This window comes from Mandrillus leucophaeus, unplaced genomic scaffold, assembly GCF_000951045.1.
Source record: "Mandrillus leucophaeus isolate KB7577 unplaced genomic scaffold, Mleu.le_1.0 Scaffold66, whole genome shotgun sequence".
In the NCBI taxonomy this organism is placed as follows: domain Eukaryota; kingdom Metazoa; phylum Chordata; class Mammalia; order Primates; family Cercopithecidae; genus Mandrillus; species Mandrillus leucophaeus.
This window is the reverse complement of record NW_012107141.1, coordinates 2515045-2534499: the sequence shown is the minus strand read 5'-3', so window position 1 is coordinate 2534499 and position 19455 is coordinate 2515045. Positions and strand designations below refer to the sequence as shown.

The 19455-nt window shown below is 53.6% G+C and overlaps 1 protein-coding gene across 2 annotated transcripts in view; it reads right to left on the bottom strand.

Annotated features, from left to right (window-relative positions):
• CD82 (CD82 molecule) overlaps window positions 1–19455 on the bottom strand; it is a 90188-nt gene that overhangs the window by 33738 nt on the left and 36995 nt on the right. The window contains exons 2-5 of one of the 2 annotated variants that reach the window (XM_012001356.1): window positions 18741–18823; window positions 12809–12881; window positions 7837–7961; window positions 7591–7665 (exon numbers count right to left, since the gene is read on the bottom strand). In XM_012001356.1, the coding sequence (XP_011856746.1) occupies window positions 7591–7665; window positions 7837–7961; window positions 12809–12881; window positions 18741–18803 (336 nt within the window). In that variant the 5' untranslated portion in view covers window positions 18804–18823. The remainder of the gene's footprint in view (window positions 1–7590; window positions 7666–7836; window positions 7962–12808; window positions 12882–18740; window positions 18824–19455) is intronic. The other variant, XM_012001355.1, reaches the window with a different exon arrangement.

The window sequence follows — 19455 nt, the reverse complement described above, 5'->3', positions numbered from 1 at the left end:
AAAAAAAAAAAAAAAAAAAAGAATGCTGGGAAACCAGCCTCCGATGATGCTCCCTGCCCTTCTCTCAATAAAGCTCTCAGCATGATACTTTAAAACAAAACAAAACAAAACAAAACACCTTATACAGAGTTCTGCAATTTACAAAGCTTTCCTGTCAGTAATTAATCACAACACTAATAGTAGTTAACTTTTATCAAATGTTTGTTATGTACCTGGTGCTGTGGTAAGCACTTTAAATGTATTATCTCAACTGAATCTTCACAGCAGACCTATGGCCTAGGTATTCACCCCATTCCCTCATTATAGAGACACAGAAAACAAACCCAGAGAGGTTAATTAACTTGCCCAAGGTCACACAGCCAACATGTGGAAGAAGTGACGTTGGTACCCAGGCTTGGCTGATTTCAGAACCCAGGTTTTTACCTATTAAGCTTTATTGGCATTTAAACCACATGGCCATACCCAGTTTTAACCAGGGCCCAGAAAAGCTAAGTGGTTTGCCTGCGTCACATAGCCTAGGCTGTCTGCCAGCCGATCTGACATCTCAGGTCCACCTCTCAACCCCAATGGGTGGGTGATCCCCATGGTGTGGAAAGGATGGGTTCTCCAGAAGCATCTGTGCAGAAAGCTGCCTCGCCCACATCCTCCCCACCCACCCAGCTTCCTCACGACATGTTGCACTGAGACTCTGTTTAAACCCCAGCGTGGCTGTCACAGCAGCCTGGACTTCCCTGTTTCTCTCCCAGGCCCCCTGAAATGAGAAGGTGATGGAAGCTGGGTGGTTTCCACCTAGACAGGTGGTTTCCATGGAAACACCACAACATCTTTCAGTCCAGAATGTGGTTGAGGGACACACCTGGGCCACGAGGACCATGGCCACAGGGGCTGGTTCAGCTTGGAGTTGATGCCCTGGGACCCCAACGCTCAGGAGGCCTGTGCTGGGAGTACAGGGAGGTCACCCTGGCAACCAGGTAGCTACTGAGACCAAAAGGACATGGAGGTAGCAGGAGCAGACATTCATGATCTCCCTCCGTCCCCCCAGGGACCGCTCCACTGTTTCTGCCTGCCCTGCAGAAACTCACTCCTTGGGTGTAACCACCTTTCTATTTCTCCATGGAGCTGGGGAGGCCCCACTCCCTCAATGCCAGAGGCAGGCAAAAGACCTGGGCTGCCACTCAGTGCCATCCACATCGCAGGCACGGTGAGTGGTTCAGAGATGGGCTTGAGATCCACGCTCACACACCCAGCCCTCTTTTCATCCATGTGGTAGGATGAGGACCTGGGCTACCTTCAGGCTCCACGGGGGACAGCCTGCCCGAGAAGGGAGCCAACAGAGGAGGGCAGGGCTGAAGGGTAGAGAGGGACAGCAGCAGCTTTTGGGAACCTGGATACAGCTGAGCCTTCTGCTGGCTCTAGCCACTTTCAGTTGAGTCACTGTCACGTGCCATAAAGAGTCCTGCCCAGGGTCAGCTGCATAATTTACACCTAGTGCAAAGTGAAAATGGAGAGCCCCTCGTTTAAAAATTATTAAGAAGTTCAGCCGGGCGTGGTGGCTCACACCTGTAATCCCAACACTTTGGGAGGTTGAGATGAGCAGATCACTTGAGGTCAGGAGTTTGAGACCAGCCTGGCCAACATGGTGAAACTGCATCTCTACTAAAAACACAAAAATTAGCTGGGCATGGTGGTACGTGCCTGTAGTCCCAGCTACTCGGGAGGCTGAAGCAGGAGGATCACCTGAGCCCAGAAAGTGAAGGTTGCAGTGGGCTGAGAACTCCAGCCTGGGCAACAGAGCGAGACTCTATCTCAAAAAGAAAAAAAAAAAAGAATTTCAATACAGCAACAGCAGAGCATCCTGTGCGATTGCATAGGTTGAATGCCGAGGAAGCCAGCCTTGTCTTCCCTGTCTCCCTCCTCCCCATTTCTCAGAAGAGAAAAGTGAGGCTCAGAATTGGAGCAACTTCCCAAGATCACACAGATAGAAAGCAGCGGAGACATGACCAGATCTTGATCTGTGCAGCTCCAGGGCCCCAGGATCTTAGCCTCGGCAAGCTGCCCGCCGCCTCCCCGTGACCCTGCTGTCCTCTGCGTGGCTCTACTCACGTCCCACCCAAATGCTGCGCTTTGACCTCCCCTTTTAGTGTGAATTTTCACAGTCAGAGTTAGGAGAGACCTTTGAATCCAGAAAATCATCCAAATGTAAGAGTCACGCTTTTCTAGACTCTGCTTAAATGCTCCCTGTGATGGGGAACTCAGTAACTCACAAGAGAGCATGTTGCGGAGTTGGGAGGCTCTTGATACAATTTAAGTTCTGCTCAAATGACTTCTACCCACCTGTATTAGTTCACATCCTCCTCCTCTCCCAGCTACCTAAGTCCCAGCTGGGACCACAGGAATAAATCAAATCCCTCTCTTGAAGGACACATCTCATCCAGATACTTGAGACCAGACTACGTCTCCAGGGTAACTTTTCAGGCTTCTGTGCCCGCCCCTTGGGGTGCTGTGCAGACCTCTCACCATGCTCTTTAAGGTGTGAAATCACCCCTTATAATGAGGTACCAATGCATGAATTGGACCCACATCTTCCTGTCCTCTCCAGGTTTCCCACAGGAGATGCTGGCAAATGCTTTGCTAGAATACAGATACACCAGCTCAGAGGCTGCATCCCAGTACCCTGATAGGAAATGAGGGCTCTTGGCCATAAAGGGGGTGGTGGGAGCATTTAGTCTTTGTGACCACCTGTATCTTTCCTGCAAGTCCAGCTGCAAGCCCCATAACTAGCTACCCCAGAATTCGGAGCCAGTGACCAGTGTGTGCTTCAGAGATTCTAGCCCAAGTGTCTTTCCATAATCCTTTTCCAGAGGAGCGGCCTGGACTTCTCCATTCCCTTCTCAACAGGGAAGAGAAAGGTCACCTCTCCCTGTCCCCAGCTCCAGCTGCCCTTCCTCCCTCTGCCCCATCACAAGAGAACCCCAAGCCTGAGAATCAGGAAGTTCTAATTCAGCAAGCAGACAGCTCACAGAGAACCACACTGTCCCCTAGGAACCTGTCTCGCCACCTGCGTCTCACACATGAGAGTATATGCGCACCAGCAATTTGGGGCTTTCAGGGTGAGAGCGAGGAGGACGAGAAGGAAATCACAGTTCCTCTGACCAACATCTCTGGGGAGCTGTCTGACCAGCCACTGCCACTGTCACAGCCCCCACCTCTGGCTCCCAGCCAGGCCAAGTGAGCCCCTTCCCCTCCAATGTCTTCTCCTTAAGCCTGATAGCTCTCAGAGCCTCAGGGGCCTCCCTGGCACAGGTATGGCCAGCCAAGTGCATCCAGCTCAGCTCCTTCACACCACAGGGAAGGGCAAACTGCATCTGCTTCCTTCTCACCCCTCCCACCCCCACTGTCTAGAGAGAACAAGTCAGAATCCCTGATTGCCTGCACTGGGCATGGCCCAAGAGCTCGCCTGTGGATCAGAGGGGCTGGGTAACTTTTCCGAAGCCACACAGCAATCAGCGGCAGAGTCCACACTAAAACACAGGGCCCCTGAATCCCAGAGCTGGGCTCTGCTCACCAGAGGCTGGATAAACAAGCAGATGAGGATCTTAGTGCCACGCCCAAATCCTGGTTCCCACAGCCCTTGCTCTGCTGACAACGAGGGCAGCAGGAACAGCTGCCACCTATTGAGCCCTTACCAGGCCCTCATGAAGTGAATAATGGCAGCAATAATAATAAACACTGGCAACGATGCCAGCAACATCGGCCTCTGGCTGGGCGCCGCACGACACCCTTCTCATATGTTAGGGCTCTTCATCTCTCAAGTGCTGCGAGGCAGCCCCTGGGGGCTCCGGCTCCAGACAGGATCAGGTTTTAGAAAGGGCCTGGGGGGACAGATCACACCCGCCAGTGGGGGCTGGGGTAGCAGCCTGCAATGACTCCCATTTCTATTTCCCCAGGGATGCCCTAATGGGGCAGGCAAAGCCCATACACAGCCTTGCTTCTGTTCAGGTTCAATTTTGCCATCAAATGAGTTGCAAATGCTACTTTTGGTTTTCTTTTTTCTTTTCTTTTCTCTTTTTTTTTTGAGACGGAGTCTTGCTCTGTCTCCCAGGCTGGAGTGCAGTGGCGCAATCTCGGCTCACTGCAAGCTCCGCCTCCCGGGTTCACGCCATTCTCCTGCCTCAGCCTCCTGAGTAGCTGGGACTACAGGTGCCCACCACCGTGTCCGGCTAATTTTTTGTATTTTTAGTAGAGACGGGGTTTCACCGTGTTAGCCAGGATGGTCTCGATCTCCTGACCTCGTGATCCGCCCGCCTCGGTCTCCCAAAGTGCTGGGATTACAGGTGTGAGCCACCGCGCCCAGCCTACTTTTGGTTTTCAAAGTGCTTTTCTGGATTTCAGAATTGTAGAGAAGGGACAGTGAGCGGGCCTATATTGTTACTAGTTTGACGAATGAGGAAACTGAGGCACAGGGAGGCTGAGTAGCATGCCCAGAATGTCAGAGCAGTGGTTCCATAGTCGAGACCCTTGGACACCACTCTGCATGTTCATAGAAGTATCACAGTCTGTGTTCACTCCAGCCTGGGTGCTAGGGCAGGGAGAGACAGGTTTATTCTCGATTTATAGAAGCAGAACCCAAGGCTCCAGAGGTGACATGCCATGCCAAGGTCCCCCACCTCCCCATCGCTGCCCTGAGAACAGTGGCTGCGGGTGGCAGGGGCAGGAAGGACAAAGGGCAGCCCTGGAGACCACAGCAGGGTCGCTCCCACCCACCTGCACAGGAGCCCTATCTCCTTTCAAAAGGCCTTTCTTCCTTAGGTTCAGACAAGTCCCACCCCCATGCCGAGCCTTGTCTGCCAGAATAAACACCATCAAAAGTATGTTTAGTCTTCCACTGAGATTTACGACGCGTTGGGAAAGAAGAAAGAAATCGTTCATTCCAACTTGGGCAATACAGTGGCATCAGAACTTCTTCAGCAAAGCCAGAAAATGTCCCCCTGCCTTCCAGAAAAGGTGGTGGTGGACGAAGGTGAGGCAGGCTGCGACTAGGGGGTGTGGACTCTGGAGGGGAAGATGGGGGCGGTCGTGCAATGCACAGAGCCTGGATGGGGTTGGGAAACCCAAATCTCCAAACAAGTCCTGTTCTGGGACTGACAGGACACCTGTGAGTCTAAGCTCATCATCATCAGCCAAGCAGAGTTAACAGCCCACAGGAGGGCAGCACGGTGTACAGGGAGGCATGGGCCTCGGACTCCGAGGGAGCAGGATGGAAATCCCCACTCTGATGCACCAAAGCTGCGTGTGTCAGTGGCCGAAAGTCACTTTGCTTTCCTGGGTCTCAGTTTCTTCAAATGGAAAATGTTTGTAAATTTGAAACGTGTATGTCAGCTCACTTTTCTAGCTCAGCTCCTGGCATGTGGTTGGTGCCAACCCGGTGGGTGCCATCTTTATTACTGAGAGATGGTGAATCACACAGACTGCACGAGATCCCTGTAGAGGCGACCAGCTTCTGAGTCATAGAAGCTGGCTCACTGAGGCCTGATTCTAATCCACCCTGTTTATATCACTAACTGGGTACTAAAGAAGTTCCAGTGCCATAGGGCAAAAATGAAGACCTGACCCCACAACCATTTTTCTGGGAAAGGAATTTCCCTCCCTTAACTGCTGGCTTCCTGTCTCATAGCCAAACAAGCTGCTTTTCATCTACAAAATCCACTATTTTCCACTTTTGCCTTGACTGCCAGGAAGCTCAGTGCCCAAGTTAGCCCTTAGTTACCAAGAGTATCTTGTCTTGTTGAAGTTCTATTAAGTTCTAAGTTCTATTAAGTGTTCGTTGCTGATGTTGATGTTGGTATAGTGTTTTCTCAGTTACCTTCCAAGAGGGATCTCAGGCAACTTGACCTTCAAGTGGTGACGTGCAGGAGCCCAACTGGCTGCCGGCTCTGCCACCCTCACTGGTGGACAAGAACTGGTGGCACTGGAAGCAGGGACCCCAAGGGTCTGCTAGGCCACAGGCCACGTGCAGCAGGGTCTGGGGACAAGTGAACTCGAATCGGAGTCAGGGAGCCTAGGCTGACCTTACTCCTTCATCTGCAGGACGGAGATTCTCCCACAACCTTGAGAGGGTCTAGTGGGGATCAGCGAGAGGAGTGTCACGTGACGTGGTCAACACTGTACTTGGTATATGCTGTGCATGAACTCAACTGGAGGGATGGTGGGGGTTAGAGCCACTGTTATCAATGTTGTTATTGCTCTTCATCTCAGAGCATCTGCTTCTCCATCTGTCAACATAAAACCCTGCAGAGCCATTGTGAGGACAAGATGATGTATGGAAAGCTTCTAGAAGATGCCACATGCACACAGTAGGTGCTTCTTACACAATAACCGTGACTCACAATTAACTGGCTCACCCAACAGCCATTCTTGGCTCCTTTCTCTCTTGTGCCTCTGTCTTTAGAGTCTGAAAGTTTGACACATTCTCAGCCTCCTCTGCAACCAAGGGTGACTTTGTAACCCAGTCTGGGGAAGTCTGTTGGAGGGTTTTGTTTTTGAGACAGGGTCTCACTCTGTTGCCCCAGGCTCTGTTTCATGGCTCACTGTAGCCTCAACCTCCTGGCCTCAAGGATCCTCCTGCCTCAGCCTCCTGAGTAGCTGGGACCACATGTGCACACCACGATGCCTAGCATTTTAAAAGATTTGTAGAGATGGGGTCTCACCATGTTGCCCAGGCTAGTCTCAAAGCAATCCTCCCACCTCTGCCTCCCTAAGTGCTGGGATTACAGTCATGAGCCATTGCGCCCAAGCAGGGCTTGCTTTTCTGATAAAAGGGATGGCAATGTCTGGCACTGCCCACTTCCCCATCTTCCAGCCACAGCAGCACAGACGCCGTGCCTGGTGCTGTGGCAGCCATCTTGGAACAACGAGGTAAGTGTCATAACGCAGGAAAGCCATCCCAGCGAGGATGCTGAACAGCCAGAACCACGGCCTCTGAGCTTCGAAACCAGACTTCCGGGCAAGTCAACCACAGATGTCCTTCAAGTTTAAGCCGCCGTAAGTCTGATATTCTGTTTCTGAAAGCTGAACATCTCCCCTCAGACACAAGACTGATGTTTTTATTAACGGTCTCCTTCTAAACCTCATTTGTGGGTGAGTGGCATGGATTGAATAGTTGCTAAAGTATCTTCATAATAACAAGAATGACATTTATTGAGTACTTATGGTGCCATGTGTTATGTGTTTCACTCAGATAATCTCGAATAATCTTTGTAACCACTCAGAGAGTTCAGTTTTCTTACTGTTTCCATTTTACAGATGGTGGAACAGACACATAGACGCAAGCAGCTTGCCCAAGGCCACACAGCTAGAAAGCAGTGTGGTCAGGCTGAGATCCAGGCCCGGCAGGCACTGCCCACACCTGCTGCCTTCTCCTCTAACACTCCCCCATTTGATCCCAAAGAATAGTGTCCAGAAGGCCGTCCCTGACACCTACTGGGTCTGTCTGTGACAACTGGGGGGCTCCATGTCCATCCCCCACACTCAAGGTCAACCCCCCACATGGCTGGTCCAGCCCAGTGAGGGGGAAGGGAGAGAGGGGCTTACCTTGCCCATGTTGAAGTAGAAGAGGGCCCCGGCCGTCACCTGGGCAATGAGGATCAGGAGCAGGAAGGCAAAGTACTGGGGACACAGAGCAGGCACAAAGTCAGCTGTGGGTCCCCGACCAGGTGCACCCAGCCCGCATGCCTCGGGAGACGCTCTCCACCCGGCGTTACGGCCAGCGACGTGCTCAGGCTGCACTCGGCTGGATGAGAGGAAATGGGCCTCAGCTGCGGAGGGATCCGTACTCACCAGCCCCAGCAGACAGCGGACCTCATTGACGGCACCAATGCAGCCCAGGAAGCCCATGAGCATGGTGACTGCCCCCACGCCGATGAAGACGTAGGCCCCCATCCTGAGCGAGCTGGAGGAGGTTTCTAGGGGGAAGAAGAAGCACACTCACTAAGTACAAAGTCAGTGGGCCCAGCAGGTATGAACACCTGGCCTAACCGCCCAGGTCTGCTGCCCGATCCCCACTTTGGAGCCAGGGTGTTGGGGTCAGCTGCATTCCCCTGCTGGCTTCTCACTGCCCAACAGGGAACCAGCTCACCCCCATTCCCACCTGTGTCCCTCCCCCAGTAAATTTGCAATCCGCACCCTCATCCAGCCTAAGCCCCTTCCCGGCTTTATTATTTTCTTCGTAACGCTTCTCAGGATTGAACAGACTACATTTCACTGATTCTTCTTGCTCATTGTCTGCTCTCCCCCTCCACCAAGGACCTGAGGTGCATGAGGGCAGAAGCTTTGCTGTATTCCCAGGAAACTCTCAGCTCGAACAGCGCCTCTGGCAGTGAGGTGCTGGGCACAGTGAGGATCTGCGGAATTGACAGACAAAGGGCTGACTGCTTCTCCAGGGGCCACGGACGTTAAGATTGCAAGCTGACTTTTAACCCGCCTTCCTTCTTGTCCATATAATAACAAACACCAGCCTTTCTTGCCCACTCACTGCGCCTTAGGGGTTTTCTACACGCCGTCTCCAATTCTGACATCAGCCTGCCTGGCAGGCACTAGCAGGGCCCTTTCACAGATGAGAAAACTGAGGCTCAGAAAGGCGCACAGGCAAGGGCCTGAGCTGGAATTTGAAAATATGCAAACCTCCAATGCCACACCCTTTCTGCTGATGCACGGGGCACATGTATTGCTACAGGTGTGATGCATGTTCATTCAGCCAACAAATGTTTACTGGGTGCCCACTTCATGCCAGGCACCGTGCCAGTTGCTGGGGATGCAGAAGAGTGACTAACAAGGTCTGACATTTGGGGGTGGGGAGTGGAGACAAAAAGTACACAATACAGGTTTTCTGGTTGTGTTGGTCGCCATGAAGATACCAAAGCTGACTCACTGCAGAGAACTGCCCGTCGGGGAGAGGGTCGGAATGGGTCGAGGAAGGCCAGCCTGAGCCAGTGACATTTGAGCCAAGACGTGAATGAGGAAGTCAGCCAAGCAAAGATCTGTGGGAAAAGCATTCCAGGAAGGGGGCACAGCAGGTGCGAAGGCCTGAGGAAGGAGGAGCTGGGTGTATTTGAAGATTGGAAAGAAGGCGAGAGAATGGACCAGTGAGAGCAAGAAAGGAGCCCGGGAGGAAATGACGCTTAGGAGGTGCAGGGATGGGTCTGATGGCTAAGACCTTCTTTAGAGTCACCTGTGGACAGGCCCATTCTGGGAGGTGGAGGTCAGGAATCCAGCAGGGGCACTTGGCCAACATTTCCTAAGACACCCAACCCATCACACAGGGTAAAGCTCATGTCATCTCTAGCTCACCAGCATGGGTACGCTGTACCCCCAGCAGAGGACACACCTGGAGGGTGAAGATGCTGGCATCTCCAGAAGGCTGGAGAGCAGTGTGGATCAGAGGAGCCTCTTAGGGATGCAGATGCTTGCGTCCGTTACAACCCGACCAAGATGCTCCCAGCAGAAGGCCAAGGACCTGCATTTTTCACCTGCGCCCCTAAGCACTGAGGCACAGCCAGGACCAACCCCTTGACCATCAGCAGGGAGAATACAGGCCTGGGGCTGGCCATGGCTCCCTGGGGATCCTGGAGAAGCCGAGGTCCCCACCTTGGTCCCCAACGGGCGTTATTGCCCTTAAGGAATAACAATCAAGCTGGAGGATGGGAGGGAGTCTGTGGGATTCAGCTCCACTTCCTGATTACAGACAGAATGTTCTGGAGCTCAGGAAGAGCTCTGGCCAACCCTCCCTACTCTCAGGCTTCCTCCACCCAGTTCCTCACAGGAGCCCCCCACCTTCCTCAGGGTGAGTGTGGGGACCTCCTGGCACTGAGCCCCAGCTACCAGCGTGCGCAGGGAGAGGCTGTCAATTCCACTTTTCCTAAACTTCCTGGGTTTGGCTTCCAACAATTTCTCCCAGTGACTACTCCCAGAAAAAAGAAATTGGCACTGCCCAGACAGCTGCCGTGTGCCAGCCCCAAACAAGGCCCTTTATCCAAAGCATCCTGCCTAATTTCACCAACCGCCCTCTGCGGCTGTACTCACATCCTGATTTGTCTGCAAGGACCCCGAGGCTCAGAGAGGCTAGCAGGCTGTAAGCTGCCTGGCAGGCAAGGCCCAGGGCTGAGACCCCAACTCAGATCCTTCCCCCGGGAGACCAGACGAACTGCGAGGTCTCCGTATCTCAGAACATTTCATTGATGCCTTTCCCTGTCCCCCCAGGATCCCAGGCCTACCCCACATCTGAGCAAGCTGACTTAGGAAGTAGGTGACGGTATGTTCCGGGGTAGGCCATCCACAGGGCATGGCAAAAACAAAACAAAACAAAACACCTTTTAGTCTTCCTGGGCCTAGAAGGGACCAGGAAGGTAGAAAGGAGGTGGCCCAAACAGAAAGGGACGAGGGATCAAGAAAAGTAGATTCCAATCCCAGCTCTGCGCCAACACGCTCTGACCCTGGGCAAGCCATTTTCTATTTCTTTCTCTGTCAAATGGGTCTAAAGCCTGCTCCTTGAAGATGGCAAAAGGATTAAATTGTATTATAAAATTTAGCTCACCATCGCGTATGTAGGGGTTTTCACTGGGGGCTGTCCTAAACTCTTTTCAGATAAAAACGAGAGGCTCATTTAATTTCTCACAATAACCACAGAAAGTGCACTCTACTACGATCCTCATTTTATAGGTGAGGAGGCACAGAGAGGTGAAGCAATGTGCTGAGGGTCACACAGCTAGTGGACAGCACAGCCGCGAATCGAACCCCAGCAGTCAGGCTCGAGTCTGCTCTTCACTGCAGAGTGCTTCCTCTTACTAAGGTACTAACCAGTGGCATGTGGCTGCAGAGCCATGTGGTCCAGGGGTTCAAGGCACGGGCCCGGAAGCTAGGCTACCTCATCTGCAGCCAGCTCCCCTACCTGCTTGCTGTGTGCAAGTTACGATGCCTCTCTGTGCTTCAGTTTCTTCCTCTGTAAAATGAGGATAGGAACGCCCAGCCCCATGAACTCAGAGCAGGGATTCAACTCGGCAGGGAAAGAGCTATCCCCAGTTCTGCCCCTCAGCTGCTCCGTGACTCTTAGCAAGTCATTTTCCCCACCTCTGGCCTCAGTTTACACAAGTGCCTAGTGACCGGGCTAGAGGATCAGTGTTTCTGAACCCTGGCTGCCTGGGGAATCCACCTGGGGAACTTTTTAGAGAACACCAGCGCTCAGGCTCCCACGCACACCGACCGTCAGGTCCCTCGGGGCGGGTGGGGCTTGGGCTGAAGCATTTGTAAAATGCACCCTCTACTGCAGACAGTAGACCTTTAAGATCTGGCCAGCTTGAGATTGTCAGACCCGAACAGGGAGGAGGCCAGAGCCGCAGCAGGAAGCTCTCCCCACCCAGCAAGCTCACCCCCACTGCACCAGCCATGGGGCAGGGCGCAGAGGGCAGAAATGTGGGTGGGCAGGCTGGGCCTCTAGACTTTGCCCTGGGGTGCAGAGCCTGCTGGGTTGGGCCATGACTCAGGAAGTAGAGAGCTGGCCTCATGGGGCCAAGGAGGGTGTGTCACACAGGCCAGGAGAGTGTGGGGGGCATGGGTCGCCCACCCACCTTAACCCCAGAATGGAGGGTGAAAGGGGGTAAGACTGAGAGCCCCGGGGTGCATCAGATGTGGCTAGAGTGTGGATCATCCTTGCTTTCCATCTCCTGGAGAGGAGGCCTAGCCCCTGGGGCCGGGGGGACAGATGTGGCCTCTCCATCATCACATCCTAGGCAGGTTCCGCTTTATGTAAATCAAGCAGCTGTCACAGGCCACATTCCAAACCAGCTGCCTTGGGCAGCTGCTGGGAGAAGTGAGCCAAGGCCGCACTCAACGAGGGGAGTGGCACGGCTGTCCCCCGGGGGCTTCTGCTGTACCTCCCTTCCACCACAGGGAGCCCCTGAGAGGTCAGCGCAGCAGGCCCTGACGGCTTCCTGGAGGAGGCCGAGCAGGCACGGAAGGGCTCTTATTCCTGCAGAAATGCCTTGGGCCTCTTTTCTTCTGCCTCTAAAGAGTGAGAGAAGGGGTTTCCACACTGTGGCTCACCCTGCCCTGTGCTGCATTTAGGACCAAAGCTCTTGGAGTTCGAGTCCCACACCCACCATTTAGAAGCTGTGTGAACTTCAGCAAGGGACTTAACCTCTCTGAGCCTCTGTTTCTTCATTGGTAAGGCGGGAATAGAAACGTATCTACCTCACAGGGCTGTGGTGGGATTAAGACAGTTTATCGGTACAAACTGCTTGGCACATGAGGAGCATGATAATTGGTGACTGTGCCTGGAACCTTCCTCATCCGTGCACACACCTGACCCACCAAGCTGCTGCCGGGCTCATAGCGAAGCACCACTCACAGCAGGCGCTTCATCAGCCCCCGACTATCTTTCTTACATCTCTGTGAAATGGGAGGGACTGTTGTCTACATTCTGCTGGATGGGCAAGTGAAGGAACAGAGAATGTAAGAGGCTTTCCTAAGGTCAGGGCCAAGGAAAGGGGCCAGGAAGAGAAAACAAGCCTCCCTCATCTCCAGTGATTCTCCCAGACAACAGCAGCTTTGTTTGGGGAAGAAGAGAAAATTCCTTTTGGAAACCCTTACAGAGAAGAGCCATGGGCAGTGGTCGGCAGCAGGACCTGGCTACATCCCTGAGGTCAGCGGGAAAAGCAACAGGCATTGAAGCCGAAGCACTGATGGGAACAGCTGTGCCTGCGCCCTGGCCCTCCCTTCTCCAGTGGGCCTGGGTCTGGGGAAGCTGAGGGGTTCTTACGCAGGACAGAGATGAAACTGCTCTTGTCGGCCAGGATCCACACCCCGAAGCCCAGAATCACTGCACCCAGGATCTGGAAGGAGAATGGAGCCGTTAATGGGGAGCCAAGCCAAGATGGGGTGAGAGCCCTCCCCCGCCAGCTGTCCCTGCAACCCAAGTCAGAGTGGGCAGGGCAGGAGGCCACAGAGGGTACCACCTCCACCCTTCTCCAGCCCAGGGATGTCCAGATGGCCTCAGGTCCCACACCGCAGCAAGCCAGACACCAGGACCCTGGGCAGGGAATCCCTCCGACCTCCCATCTTGCCCCGCTCCACCATGTGTGATTCAGCCGAGCCTCCTGGTGCAGCCTCCTGCCAGGGGCACCCTTCCTGCCGCATCTCCTGGCCCTTTTCACAGCTCATCCCCCCCACTCCACCCAGTTCAGGGCCTAGGAGCTTCCCAAAAAAGAAAAGCTCTAAGGAAGACCCTCCGTGGACTTGAACATCAAAGCCCAACTCATCCCCAGGTCTGAACAACGGGGCCACCTGGCACAGGAGCCTTCTCTGACCCCCTCAGGCAAACTCAGGTGCCCCCATTCTGCTGTAACCACTGTCCGGCTCTTCTTAGTCATTCCCACTGGGTCTAACTGCTGTGTTAGTTTATCTGGTTAGACTGAGAGCTCCCTGAGGGCAGGGCTGGTTGGAGACAGCTCTGTATCCCCAGCAGCTCTATAGCACTGGGTGCTAAGCAGCTGGGGGAATGAATGAGCTCATGAACCAAACTGCAAATGCAGGACTAGAAAGGAAAATGAAGGTCAGGCATGGTGGCTCATGCCTGTAATCCCAACACTTTGTGAGGCCCAGGCAGGAGGATCACTTGAGCCCAGGAGTTTGAGACCAGCCTGGGTAACACAATGAGACCTCGACTCTACAAAAAATTTTAAAAATTAGCCAATGTGGTGGTGCACGCCTGTAGTCCCAGCTACTGGGGAAGCTGAGGAGAGAGGATCACTTGACCCTAGGGAAGTCAAGGCTGCAGTGAACTGTGTTCATGACACGGCACTCCAGCCTGGGTGACAGGGCAAGACCCCCTCCTTCTGTCCCCCCATAAAGGAAAAAATGAATGAGGGGTTACAAAAAAGGATCCCAAGCCCAGGGATTCCCTGCCTCTCTCCCATCTACCAGGGCTGAGCTCATGTCCCCAGGTGGAGTCCCAGCCAAGATCCACCATCCCACAAAGCTGGCGAAGACTGGGCAAGTGCCTGCCATCTGGGCAAAGGTGCAGGTTCCCTTTGGAGGTGGGGGTGGCCCTGTGTCAGTCCACAAGGCTGGCCATTAGTGGGGGCCTGGACGGGACCCACCTGGTGGATGACCCATCTTGAAACTCCCACCTGTATCACCAGCCCTGGGTTCCCACCTCAGCCATCATCCCATAATCTCAGGTCTGAGGCCAGCAGCTGCCTTAGAGCCCTGAGCCCGGGGCTGGCCTGGGTGCAGGGTCTCTATCAGTCTCATTCTATCATTATGAAAGACCAGAGCCAGGACCGGCCCAAGGCACAAGGCACCTGCCTCAGGTATAACACATGAGGGAGCATCAAAAACTCAGGAATCAAGAGAAATAATATTTTGCAGCAATACTTTATTTATTTATTTATTTATTTATTTATTGAGATGGAGTTTCGCTCTTTTTACCTAGGCTGGAGTGCAATGGCACGATCTCAGCTCACTGCAATCTCCGCCTCCCGGGTTCAAGCGATTCTCCTGCCTCAGCCTCTTGAGTAGCCGGGATTACAGGCATGCGCCAGCATGCCTGGTTAATTTTTGTATTTTTAGTAGAGACGGGGTTTCTCCATGTTGGTCAGGCTGGTCTTGAACTCTCGACCTCAGGTGATCCACCTGCCTCGGCCTCCCAAAGTGCTGGGATTACAGGCGTGAGCCACCACGCCCGGCCATGCAGCAATACTTTAAAAAGAAAATTAAGGGCCAGGTGCGGTGACTCAACCGTAATCCCAGCACATTGGGAGGCCGAGGCAGGTGGATCACCTGAGGTCAGGAGTTTAAGACCAACCTGGCCAACATGGTGAAACCCCGTCTCTACTAAAAATAAAACAAATTAGCGGGGTGTGGTGGTGGGCGCCTGTAATCCCAGCTACTCAGGAGGCTGAGGCAGGAGAATCTCTTGAACTCAGGAAACGGATGTTGCAGTGAGCCGAGGTCACCCCATTGCACTCCAGCCTGGGCAACAAGAGTGAGACTCTATCTCACAAAAAAAAAAAAAAAAAGGCCAAAAATCCACGATTAATGAACTATTAAACTTTTAAATAAAATGTTGACAGTATCAGTATTATTGATGTTTCCTTTTGCCCCAGGGCCCAGGTGGCTCGGTAGGGGTTTGCCTCTCTCCTGTTACCCTTGTACTTGCTGCCTTAAAGACCACTGTGGCTGATGACTACAACCACAAAGGGACAGTGATGACCCCATGTCTGCCCCCCAGTGTCTCCCACCAGAATCATCACTGAGGTATTATATGTCCTCTCCTCTCTCCCAGTGAGATGGGCCTTGTAATTGTCCTCATTTTATACACAGGGAATTTTATATGAGGCCTTGATTTTATCCATCAGGTACTGGAAACCAGATGGTGACAGGTGAGCTGTAGGGATATTTTGGATCCATCCTCGGCCTTCACCCAGAAAGCCAGTCTCGGGACCGAAAAGCCCCTGAGACACTGGGGAGGAGAAGGGTCTGCTGGAAGGTGGGTCCACCTTAATTTGCATAGCTGGGGGAAATGGGGGCTTTCCAGGACCTGGGAGTTTGGTTCCCCAAGACTCCTGCAACCCTACTCAGCCCACCACCACCCCACAGCACAGCGAGGCAGGGGCCAGTGCTCAGGCCCACGTCTGCTCCCTCTGCACCTCAGACCCATGTGGGCAGAGCCCCTGCCCTGTTCCCTCCCGCATTCACAGGGTGGGACAGGAGGGAGGACAGCCCCCACTGAAAGGGAATGGGAGGCAGGACAGAAAATCCCCTCTAGGCACACATAATCCCAGGTAGATCAAAACCCCACACTACTCAGCTGGCTCCTCAGCTTGCCAAGAGGAACCCGGAGAGCAAAGTCCCCAGGGCTACCCGTTCAGTCCCTCTGCAGGTCTGATGACCCCAGCCTGATGGGCAGGTGTGGCTGGATCAGCCACGGGGCTGTGGCAGAGCCAGAGCCTGGCTGGACAGCCTACCAGAATGGGCAAGGCACCATGGCACCCGCTTTTTCTCTGTGAACCAAGACTGGGGCTGTGGGGCAGGCCCCATATTAATCACTCCCCAGACCTTCTCCAATCCCCAGATGGGACCCAGCCAGGAGGCAGGACCCTCAGAGCAGAGAGCTTCCTTCCCCAGCATGGCCGCAGCACCAGCGCCTCTGCATTCCCTTGGACCTGAGAAAAGTGGCAATGTGCTGGGGAGTCTGGAGTCTAGAGGAGTGTAGGCAAAGACATATAGGTGCACATGCGCGCAGGCGCGAGCACACATAGCAGCCACGGGGATTTTTCCAAACCACAAATCCAACCACTTAACCCCTCCCGATGTGCATAAAACAAAGAGGCAGGCTGACCCAGTCTGTGCCTGGGGAGGCGCACTCTGCCTTCACTGGCTGGCCCCGCTGCCAGGATCCGCCTCTCCAAAGCCACACCCAGAACCCCAGAAAGCCTTTGCTGACCTCCATGACCAGGCCAAGAGCCTCATCTGCTTTCCAAAGAGCCTATCTGTTCCCAGTACCCCCAACAACTGCAATTTTTCATGCATTTGAGTAGTTATTTGATGGAAGCCCACTGCTCCCTAGGACACAGGCTCCGGAAGTATAGCAATCAGGGTTCTTCCGCCCTGAACATCTGAAGATACTGAGGTGTCACATACACATTTGTTGAGGAGTAAACAAGCCCGTTGTGCCTCCTCCAGCTTTCCTTTTTCACTCTCACCCTCCTGTTATACAAGCTCCTCCTCTCCCCCTCCAGCCTCCTGATGGATCACCCTGGGCCCCAGTACACAGACAGTTAACACCTGACTCCTGCCAGCCCCCTGGAAGAGCCAAAAGGAGGCCACGCCCTGGCCAGAGAGCAGCTTTTCCAGTCCCTGGTTCCATAGGGCAGCCTGAGAGCAGGACAGAAAGGGACGCCCTGGCCGAAACCACCAACCTCACTCCCTTTCTCTACTGGGGTCTCCCCAACCCCCACTGCATGAAGGAAAGTTTCTCTATCCCGGAAACCCAAGCTCCGTGACCTAGTACTAGGCCAGAGCCCAGACCCATCTCTCTAGTCCCTAAAGCCCCCAGGAACAGAGCGACAGTGCTCCCCCTCTCCCCGACCCTCCAGTCCTGGCCTATAGGCCTTTATGCTGGGTCTCAGCCCAGACACCAAGTGCTTGCCAGGAAAAGCTTGGCTTTGTCTGCATGGGCAGCTGCTTCCCAAAGTCCTAAGGCAGCCAGGAGGGACCTGACCGCCAAGCTGGGGAAGCCCAAGCCTGGCCTGGGGTGGGTTCCAGGCCCGGCTGCCATGAGCAGAGGGCCAGAGCCACAGTGGGGCCTCACAGGGTCCTCCAGGAGGGAGCTGGGGCCAGGGCCAGGGTGGACAAACAGCAAGGCAGGCAGTACCAGGGCTTCCTGTGTGTGTGCATGCATGTGTGCACACTTGTGTGCAGGTGCCAGGAACACACGTGTACATGTCTGTGCATTGGGTTAAAGTCATGAAGGGGAATTTTTTAATTTTTTTTTTTTTTGTGGACAAACAGGGTCTTGCTATGTTGCCCAAGCTGATCTAGAACTCCTGGCCTCAAACAATCCTCCTGCCTCGGTCTCCCAAAGCACTGAGATTACAGGCAAGACCTACCATGTCTGGCCTGAAGGGGAATTTAGAATGATTCTTGTTGATTTCCCAAACTTCCCATGAACCATGTAACTTGTAATGTACCCCTCCCCCTAACAAGCAATTCATATCTACCGTAGAAAACTGGGAAAATACAGAGATGCATAAAGAATAAAATAAAAATTCCCAAGAATTCCAACATTAACATTCAGAGGTATTTTCTTCTCCTCTCAAAAATACTCACTTTTTTATGACTATGTACATTTAAAACTTTGGATCATAAGAAACATCCTACTGTACAACCTGATTTTTTTTTTTTAACACTATCGGGTAGACCATCAACATGGAGAAGCCAGTGCCCCCAACGCTACTCCTAGGCTATGAAGTCCTCTCCAGGGCACTGCCCCTCACGACACACTCTCACACTCACACACACCCCACCATCCCGGCAACTCCAAGGCGAGAAGCGGTCTGTGCCAGGCCAGAGAGGAAAACCGAGGCCCTGGGAAAATCAGCGGTCAATGTCCACAGAGCTGACCTCTGGACGGCCCATCTGCTGGGGTGGGTCTGGGGAAGGAGGTACGTGCCCTTCGCTAGCCCAAAGCCTGGCGCCCTGTTGGTTACTCTATGAGAGCTCAGGGACATACCTTCCCACGACAGGGATGGGGGTGTGATGGGGCAACTGGGGCCTCGAACTGTAACAGGTCAGTTCTTCACATGGGCAGGGTGGGGTCCAGGGCAGGACTAGAGAGATGCTAAGAGGCTTCTTCTAGCAGCTCCTGCTGTTGAATTAGGGGGATGCCCAGGGGCTCTCCTCTCCCTCCCCATACCCACCTCCAGCCCTGGCCAGCCCAGGCTTTGGGTGCTCTAGGAGAGGGGAAGGCCGGGTCAGGAATCTAGTGCTTTGTCAAAGGACCAGCTGGGAATGCCTGGGAATCTCCTTGCTACCCCCAGCAGGTTCCATTGGAGATAGTTCGTCCTTAGTCCCCACCCCCCAAATCCCCCCAGTCCCCGGCCCAGTCGGCTCTGGAAGGAGTCAGGCTGGGATGCCCCTGGGAGGAGAATCTTTTCGGAGGTGGTCAGGGCGGCATGGGACATACTTACAAAGAAGATCAAGTTGAAGAGGAAGAGAAAGTATTTGGTGACTTTGATACAGGCTGAGCCCATCCTGCCAGTCCTGGAGCTTCCTGGGGGAAGAGAGAAGGCAGGCAGGCCAGTGAGGGGATCAGCTCGTTCTGCCCTTGCAGCAACCCCAGGAGGTGGGTACTAACTCTGTCCCATTACAGGATGCAGAGGCCCAGAGAGGTTAGACAACTAGCCCAAAGCCACACAGCTAGGAAATGGGGTCCCATGAGTAGTCTCATGTGCCAGGCACCTGATGCTTGGCAGTTAGGATCTGGGTCAGCCACTGCACTGGGGTTGGGGCTGGTGGGAGCAAAATGACAGAGGGAGACCCTCACCCCTCACCTCCATGACCCAGGCTCTGAAACTTGCACAGATAGACTCTGTTGGAAGACAGGGGGCTAGGAAGTTAGTGATCCATTGACACATACCCAGAGGTGAGACCTGTGCTTGTTCCACAGACTCCCTCTGGGACTAGGGGCTGGGAGTTGTGGGGTCTGCCAAGGTGAGAAGGGGAATTCTGGCTTCTCAGAAAATGGGTGAGTGTCCCGGCTTCTTACTACAAAGGGAATAAACATGCATTGTAGAACACCCAACAAATACAGAAAAAACAGAAATCAAGCAAAATGTATCTCACCCCAGAGATTAAAAGCTGGCATCATTTTAGTAGCTATAATTCGTGTGTGTGTGTGTGTGT